This window comes from Eurytemora carolleeae, unplaced genomic scaffold (assembly GCF_000591075.1).
Source record: "Eurytemora carolleeae unplaced genomic scaffold, Eaff_2.0 scaffold525, whole genome shotgun sequence".
Taxonomy (NCBI): domain Eukaryota; kingdom Metazoa; phylum Arthropoda; class Copepoda; order Calanoida; family Temoridae; genus Eurytemora; species Eurytemora carolleeae.
In genome coordinates, this window is record NW_019396459.1 from 113,349 (window position 1) to 121,920 (window position 8,572).

An 8,572-nucleotide genomic window follows, 5' to 3' on the forward strand; every position below is an offset into this window, starting at 1 on the left:
AGTTAAAACTATTGCTCAATAAAAAAGGACAAAAATACAACATTTCTGTAAGGAATAGATCCTTAAATTAGGATTAAAATCAGCTTTTTTTTAACCAATTGTCGAAATATTTTCGCGGATTTTCTTTAAACATGGGCACTTTTTCAGGTTGAGGTTAAATGCTTGATTCCTACATAGATTGACTACCGTGCTTAAATCATCAAATTAGTCCCGTTTTAAGTAGAAATTGACGATTATAGATGGAAGATCATTCCAGGAAGACTGTTTGGAGGAGGTTCGGAAGCCCTATGGTGACATGCAATGCCGCAAAAAGAATGAGGTTCGTAAGCTGTGAGGGGGAGATTGCCTTCCCTCCCTCGCTGCAACATTGTGTCGAGGACCTGCTTTAAGGGACCGATTAACAACCGTACCCTGAAAACTTTGTCCGATCAAGCATGAATTAGATATTAATATTCTGTCAAGCAATAGACAAATGATGGGCACTGATGAACATGACATTTACACAGGCTGATCCAATTAAAGTGCAGAAAGGATAGCACTAGTAAGTAGGCAGAGTGGGATTCATGTTGTGTTCAATGCCCTGGAAAATTCCAAAACAGAGAGAGGGGGATTGCATTTTGTAAATCCAGAAAAATGATATCTGTGGGATGTCTGCGTAGAGACTAGCAGCTGGTGGGGTCTTAAATGTAAGACATGTGGGCGCAGAGCTCGGCCCCCTATCCTGTCCTAGCCGCATCGCTCGGCCCAGAAAGTGTCATAACAATTAACCTAACCCGTGGCCGCAGGGCTCGGCCCAGAAAGTGTTTTAACCAAACCTAACCCTAAATAAATACTAATTTAATTATTTTTCTGGATCTACAAAATTCAATCCCCCTCTCTGTTTTGGAATTTTTCGGGTCATTGAACACAACATGAATCCCACTCCTAGTAAGTAAAGAAAAGTTAAGTAGGAGAATTTGAGAGAATTTTTTTTGCGGAGCCAGTGAACACAGAAAACAAAAAAAGAAAGGAAATGATAGATGGAAGAGAAAAGACAAAAGAAAACAAAATCAATTCTTTAAAGGAAAAATTCCCTATTTCTTTCCTTTTACTTTTTATGATTGACTGAAAAAAAGACCATAACTCAATTATGTTTGAAAATCCAGCTTTCTACAAGTCACTGGCAAATCAACGCTACATGCGATTAACAAAAATTAAATCATTAACCAAACCTAATAGCTAAGCATAAGGAAAAATAGGGAGGCAAGATCAAGCCGCGTAAAATAAGTGTTCACTATGGTTTAAAGGGTTAAAGGATTTTTAAGACAATGGCGCAACACAAAACGTTGGGGTATATGACTTTTAACTGATCTTGAGCAAAACAAAATAATAGAAAGACAAACTGAAAATAGATTATTTCGTTGTATTTGGAAGCGTGAGCTTGTGCCCACAACCCTTATCCAAAAATAAATTATTAAAGTTAAAAAGATATTGATACTCATGATCATGAAAACTTATCACTTATGATTGTGGGTTTACTGCAAATATGTGACTTGCGTATTTCTACTACAGGAAAGCAAATAAATTAAAGTACCAACGACACCTTGTGAATCGGACAATGCCATCTTTGCAAAGAGGGTCACATACTAACATTCAAACATTGCTACTAATCTATCAATATAAAGTAGTCATCTCGGTTTGTTTGCTTAGGTATCCGATCATATCTAACAAACCCCTTGACCGATTTGTCCCAAATTTTGATTGAAAAACGCGTAAAAACAAGGAAATGTTTTTAGTTAAAATAAAAATTTCCATGATGAATTGGTCGGTTTTAATTTCCCGGCAACACTGGGTTCCCCAGACAGCTATCACACTATATTTGAATTCGCAGTCTGTAAATACTTCAGTCGTTTATTCCTGTAAAAATACAAAAGGCAGTGTGCTGGCCAATAACTTTAATATCACAATTATTATGCACAAAAATAGTTCTTAAAACTAACAAGGGGGGGGGGCGTATACCCTTTACATTAAAAATAAATACTGGAACAGAATTTGACAATATTGACGGGGACAAAAAGTGGTCAGAGTGAAAAAATTAAGTTTTGACAAAATTGGCAAATTTGTGAAATTTAAAATGAAACATTTCCTTTTTGGTGTTTTTAAGTATCAGATTTCTCGGGTGGGGCACGACACAAAACATTTAATTTAAAAGTATTGCAAAAAATACATAATATGTGAATAACAATACTTCAAAATTAATTTTTAACGCACAAAAAATTTGAAAAAAATATCTCACGAAAAGATACACATTACACGGTTTTATTTTATTTACATTTTTTCTTAGTACTTAATTAGAAATACAAAATAAATAATCTTCATTTTTAAAGAAAGTGAGATACGAAATTATCATAAAATAACTAAATCTGATTTTAGAATTTAGGATTTAACCTAAGCTACTAGGATTAGATCTAATCTAGAAGTCTAGGACTAGATCTAATCTAGATGTTTAGAACTAGATCTAATCTAGATGTTTAGAACTAGATCTAATCTAGATGTTCAGAACTAGATCTAATCTAGATGTTTAAAACTAGATCTAATCTAGATGTTTAGGACTAGATCTAATCTAGATGTTTAGAACCAGATCTAATCTAGATGTTTAGAACCAGATCTAGTCTAGAAGCCTAGGGCTAGATCTAACTAGAAGTCTAGAAATAGATCTAATCTAGAAGCCTAGGACTAGATCTAATCTAGAAATCGAAGACTGGATCTAATCTAGAAGCCAGGGAATAGATCTAAGCTAGAAGTCTAGGACTGGATCTAATCTAGAAGCCTAGGACTAGATCTAATCTTGAAGTCTAGAACTAGATCTAATCTAGAAGCCTAGGACAAGAGCTAATCTAGAAGTCTAAGACTGGATCTAATCTAGAAGCCTAGGACTAGATCTAATCTAGAAGTCTAGAACTGGATCTCATCTAGAAGCCTAGGACTAGATCTAATCTAGAAGCCTAGGACTGGATCTAATCTAGAAGCCTAGGACTAGATCTAATCTAGAAGTCTAGAACTAGATCTAATCTAGAAGACTAGGACTGGATCTAATCAAGAAGTCTCGGACTGGATCTAATCTAGAAGCCTAGGACTAGATCTAATCTAGAAGTCAAGGATTTGATCTAATCTAGAAGTCTAGGACTAGATCTAATCTAAAAGTCTAGGACTAGATCTAATCTAAAAGTCTAGGACTGGATCTAATCTAGAAGCCTAGGACTGGACCTAATCTAGAAGTCTAGGACTGGATCTAATCTAAAAGTCTAGTACTGGATCTAATCTAGAAGCCTAGGACTGGATCTAATCTAAAAGTCTAGGACTAGATCTAATCTAAAAGTCTAGTACTGGATCTAATCTATAAGCCTAGGACTGGATCTAATCTAAAAGTCTAGGACTGGATCTAATCGAGAAGCCTAGGACTGGATCTAATATAAAAGTCTAGGACTGGATCTAATCTAGAAGCCTAGGACTAGATCTAATCTAGAAGTCTAGGACTGGATCTAATCTAGAAGACTAGGACTGGATCTAATCTAGAAGTCTAGGACTAGATCTAATCTAGAAGTCTAGGACTAGATCTAATCTAGAAGTCTAGGACTGGATCTAATCTAGAAGTCTAGNTTGTCTTTTAACCCTTGATACTAGATCTAATCTAGAAGTCTAGGACTAGATCTAATCTAGAAGTCTAGGATTAGGTTTTCTGACTCTACCCCTTGAACTGATTCCTGTAAGAAGTGAAGTATCTTCTGTCTCTTCAGAACTTCCATCTAAAATTTGAACTTTTAATATCTTGATGAAACATATTTTTGTTTATTGTTTTTCTTATCTAAAATTTTTTTTCCGTTTTGACTGCGTTAATCAGAAAAAACGATTGAATCTATCTTGATTTTTTTCTGGGGATAAAGAAAGGAGAAAAACAAGAATTCAATGTAACATATTTTAGTATTTGTGAAAAAAAATTTTTTTATCCTATTAGATAGAAGTCAAGTCAGTTTATTTAAAAAAGAAAAAATTTAATATTTTAATTTGGTACCTGACGCTTCCTCTTGAACAGTCCTGCTAATTTTACCCCTGAAAAAAGAACACCATCAACAAACAAAAAACAAAAATTTCATTTTTTACTCAAACAATTCAAAGTCGGGGCTAATAAAAACCATTTTGAAGGGCTCTCTTTTTTAGTTTCCAGTCACTAAATAGGGGAAAATAAACGATTGTACAGGGAATTTTTTGTAGTGTGTCTGTGAAAATGTCAAAATAATGTGAAACGTATGACCCCTGAAAAAATCTAAATTCTATTTTGTTATAAGATAAAGATCTGGCTTAAATTTAGAATATGGGGAGGATTTTAATTTCTGACCCAAGGAAAGGATGTCTTAAGCGAGCCTTGTACAATATTATTTGATTTGAAACCTGTGATGCCGTTTAGGATGCGGATCTTCATCTGAGGATTCTCTGTACCTAGATCTACCACTCTGACCGGCAGATCGCTGAGGTCGAGAGGATTCACCCTTCAGATGACCGGAGGTCTGGCGACGTGGTCGCTTTCTAGAATAAAATATCAATCTTAAAAAATATTGTTGCATGATTTTTAATGTACGATTTATGGAATAAAATCTGAATGTCAAAAATCAGTTCAAATCCCTGACATATTCTCGATTATATTAACAATAACAATGACAAAGAAATTCTAACAAACAAAATTTAAAACGGCGAATAAAATAATTTTTTCTATTAAGTTACCTTTTTCCATAATCGCTTTCTTCGCTGTCGTTATCATTACCCCGCGAACTTTCATCCTGTCTCTCATCACGAGGATTTAATCTAGATCTGGAATTAGAGTTTGGGTTTCTTCCGCTCTTCTTCTTTGGTATTTCCTCTTCTTCTTCAGATTCAGAATCTTCTTGAGATTTGTGTTGAAGAACTGAAGTTCTACCACGCTTCCTCAGCGGTTCTTCGTCCTCCGACTCCTCGCTGATTGGCGGATTGGCTGAAACCAGTTTCCCGCGTTTTCTGGGTCTTATCTCCTCCTCGTCGTCCTCGGTCTCAGAATGGTCTCTGTAGTTGGGTTCATTTTCTAAACAGAAATAAGTTATCTTTTTCGAAACCAAAGTCAAAATTATTTCTATTCATATAAATAATAAAAGGGAAGAAGAGAGTGTAACTTCTTTACTGTTTGTTATCAAACGAATTGCAGATTAAAGATTTACAAAACAATTTGTTTACCTAACTTCCGGCGACCCTTGGATTTCCTATTCTCTGGTTCTGACTCCTCTGTATAACGAACCTCCTTCCGATTTCTTTTTCCGCTACCACCCTCGTTTCTTTTCTTCCTTGAAGCTTGGTGGTCAGAATCATCCTCCCACGTTTTCCTTTTCTTTTTCATACTTTTTCTTCGGGCTTCCCTAAAGGTTGTATTATTAAAGAAAATTTGAAATAAAAATCCTATTTGTGAAGAAAACATTATTTAAACAAAAGCTAAAAATAATTCAATTTACCTGATTAGCTCGTCATTGCTGTAGTCCTGTAATCTAGCAGGTTTTACTATCTTTCGTCCTGTTCGTCCAGTAGTCTCCTCTTGTTCTGGTTCAGCTCTGGAAACCAGCCTCTTACTGGGCTCTCCTCTTGCCTCTCTGATCTCACTTGCATCCTCATCCTCGTAGATTTTTAATTTCACGGAATTACCATTTCGATTCTTCTTTCGTCTGGGATTCACGTCTTCGTCTTCATATTGATAAGATCCGTTAGTTTCGTCCAAGAGATCTTCACTATAGTCCGGACGAACCGTTCTACGCTTGGACCTATTTGATTCTGCAGAGTGCTCTCCAGAGTTTTTCTTGGATTTACTCGGAACCTCTTTTCTTCGGCCTCTCTGAGATCCAGAGGCTCTCGGCTCATTTTCCTCGCTGTAGTCCGGACGAAGAATTTGTCTTTTAACCCTTGATCCTCTCAGCTCTTCCTCTGATTCCGTTTCAGTGTTATGTTCTTGTCTTCTGGTAGAACTAATCCTAGGATCAGTGCTACTATCTGCTGCAGAGATGGTTACAGTCTCTTCGGCAGATTTTACTCTTTGTTTTCGTCGATTAGCAGCTGGTTGGATATGAACCCCTTGCTTTTTGCGATCCCGTCTTCGCCCAAGAGGTTCAGTGTCGTCGTCGTCAGAATTGGATTCTTGAAACTTTGATATAGCTCGAGCAGTGGCTTGTCTCCGAGGCCGGGGAAGGGCCTGACTTTCCTCATCATCAGAATGTTTACGCTTTTTCCCTTTTCTCGAAGATTTGGATGGATCTTTCCTTTTTTGATCATATTCTTCAGACTAAAAGTAAATATGAAAATTAATCTTATGAAAACAAAGTTTCGCAAATAATTCCATAAACTAAAAAAACTTAAACAAAAAAAATAAACCTCAGAAGTATTTGGAGTAGATTCAATGTCTTCCTCTTCTTCAGTAAGTTCTTCAGTTTCCAACTCCTCTTCTGAATCTTAACAAAAAAGTTGTTGTGTTTTTCGTCTTCTTTAAATTTTAGCACACAAAGGATATTATGTTACCTTTTCCGCGAGTTTTACTACCGGCATTCTTAACACCTTTCCCGTTTATCGATTTCTTCTTTGGTGTGATGTTTCTTCTGACAGAAATAGGAATATCATCATCAGATTCCGATTCATCTGAATTCTTAGACGATTTTTTCCCGCCACTTCGACCTTTTTTCGTAGATTTCTTCACTTGTTCACTTTCTTCGCTTGACTGGGTGTCTTCTTGAGCAAGTGCAGAACGAGATCTAAATACAAGTAGTAAAAAATTAGCCAAATTTGTTTTTTCTTTTTTTTAATGACAATTTGAAATGGTTAAAATATTTTTTATACTTTAATTTAAACTTAGTGTTAGTATTTAGATTAACTAGAATTTACAAAAATCGAGAATCTGTTTCAAACGAAGAAAACAGCACAATATTTCATATACAAATGATGTTTACCTGTTTGAGCTGGTTTGTTCAGAGTTTGTTTTTGGCCTTCTACTTAGAGCCTTGGTGGACTTCCCTTTCCCTTTACTCTAAAATAGTTATAGTATTAGTGCTATGTTTTGGTAAGCTTATGTTAAACCCAAATATATCTTTTTATTTTTAATCTGCTGTACCTTGGAATCTGTTTCTGAAGTTTCGCTTAAATCAAGATTAAGGCGTCTGCGTTCCTAAAAAATAATATTTACTGACATAAAGAAAAAGCTAAAAATAAGGTCAGAACTTTAGCTTGGAGTATCGTTAATCTATTTATGCCTTGTGTTAAAATTTTCCTTTTACGCAAGGCAGTTGCTTATATAATTTTATTCCTTTTAAACCGAAAAAACGAAAAAAACCCTCTAAAATCCGCAAAATTTAGTAAAAAATCCAGAATTTGTCAGTGTTAGTTGAACTGGCAAGGAACATGTTAGATTTATCAATTATCTTCTGGGACGTTATTTCTCAAAATGTCCCTGGACAATTATGAGAAATAATATCCTAGAAGATTTTCAAATTACAGGAAAATACACGGGATATTAATTCTCTCAAAATGGAATAAAATCTTAATGCTTGATCATCCAATAAAAGTCATCCCTCTAGGATATATCCACCACTGAATATCGAATAGAAATATGATTAATCCATAGGTTTGCATTAGGTTGAGATCAAAACTTGACCCCAAGATTCAAAAACATTAAAATTCTATGAAATTCATGAACATAAATAAATCAATACATAACAATAAATTCAAACAAAAAAAGATTATACGTTTAGTTAACTCACTGCGGGATTAACAATCCCACCCCTTAAACATTAATGTGATATAACTAACTAACCTTAGTTGGTCTTGGTTCCGAGTCTGAATTCTCCTCTCTAAATCTTTCAGGTTTCTTTGTACTTCGTCTACAAAGGAAACCTTGGAATTATCTTTATCTATGTATATGTACTATAGCTTGGGAACCAATTGCAAAGGTTACTAAAAGTTACTCCCCCCGTTACCCGCACTTAACCAATTTTACAGGGAAACTAAATTTTCGCTATAAAAGTCGACCCACTCAACTTAGAATCTCAAAACAAGGCTAAGAACATTCCCGTGGGTCTCCCGAGTTCCCCAATCAAAATTTGAGGCAAATCGGTCCAGGGGTTCCTGAGTTATGATCGGACAAACAAACAGACAGATACAGGGTGGCCAAAATGTACGGATTGTACGGATTGATTTTTTTTTAACCCTAAAATTGTACGGATTGTACGGATTTGTTTTCAAATTGTACGGATTGTACGGATTTTATCCTGGAAAATACACCGTTTTTTTAAATTTTCACTCATTTTAGCAAATTTTTCATGAAATTAAAAAAAAATTCTCGTCAAAATGAAGTTAGTTTAACTTATTTTCTGCATTCTAAATAATATTAGATTGATTAATGTTTCAATTGACAATCAAAATTCATTCATAATTTTCGAGATATGTCCAAGAAGTGTTTATTTGAGAATATGTTCCATAAGTACTTATTTGATTGCTTATTCAAGAAGATGTTCCAGTATCCTGTACCCAGTATCCT

General features: G+C 35.1%; 1 protein-coding gene across 15 annotated transcripts in view; it reads right to left on the minus strand.

Annotated features, from left to right (window-relative positions):
- Positions 1–1,874: 1,874 nt before the first annotated feature.
- Positions 1,875–8,572, minus strand: part of LOC111703670 (bromodomain and WD repeat-containing protein 3) — a 40,484-nt gene continuing 33,786 nt past the window's right edge. For 2 of the 15 annotated variants that reach the window (XM_023475690.1, XM_023475689.1), the window contains exons 24-35: positions 7,850–7,916; positions 7,151–7,204; positions 6,990–7,066; positions 6,565–6,794; positions 6,421–6,497; positions 5,514–6,331; positions 5,242–5,420; positions 4,759–5,092; positions 4,429–4,563; positions 4,052–4,089; positions 3,729–3,785; positions 2,529–3,446 (exon numbers count right to left, since the gene is read on the minus strand). In XM_023475690.1, the coding sequence (XP_023331458.1) occupies positions 3,397–3,446; positions 3,729–3,785; positions 4,052–4,089; positions 4,429–4,563; positions 4,759–5,092; positions 5,242–5,420; positions 5,514–6,331; positions 6,421–6,497; positions 6,565–6,794; positions 6,990–7,066; positions 7,151–7,204; positions 7,850–7,916 (2,116 nt within the window). In that variant the 3' untranslated portion in view covers positions 2,529–3,396. Of the gene's footprint in view, positions 2,498–2,528; positions 3,635–3,670; positions 3,786–4,051; positions 4,090–4,428; positions 4,564–4,758; positions 5,093–5,241; positions 5,421–5,513; positions 6,332–6,420; positions 6,498–6,564; positions 6,795–6,989; positions 7,067–7,150; positions 7,205–7,849; positions 7,917–8,572 lie in introns of those variants that run through there. The other 13 variants (XM_023475703.1, XM_023475701.1, XM_023475698.1 and 10 more) reach the window with 13 other exon arrangements.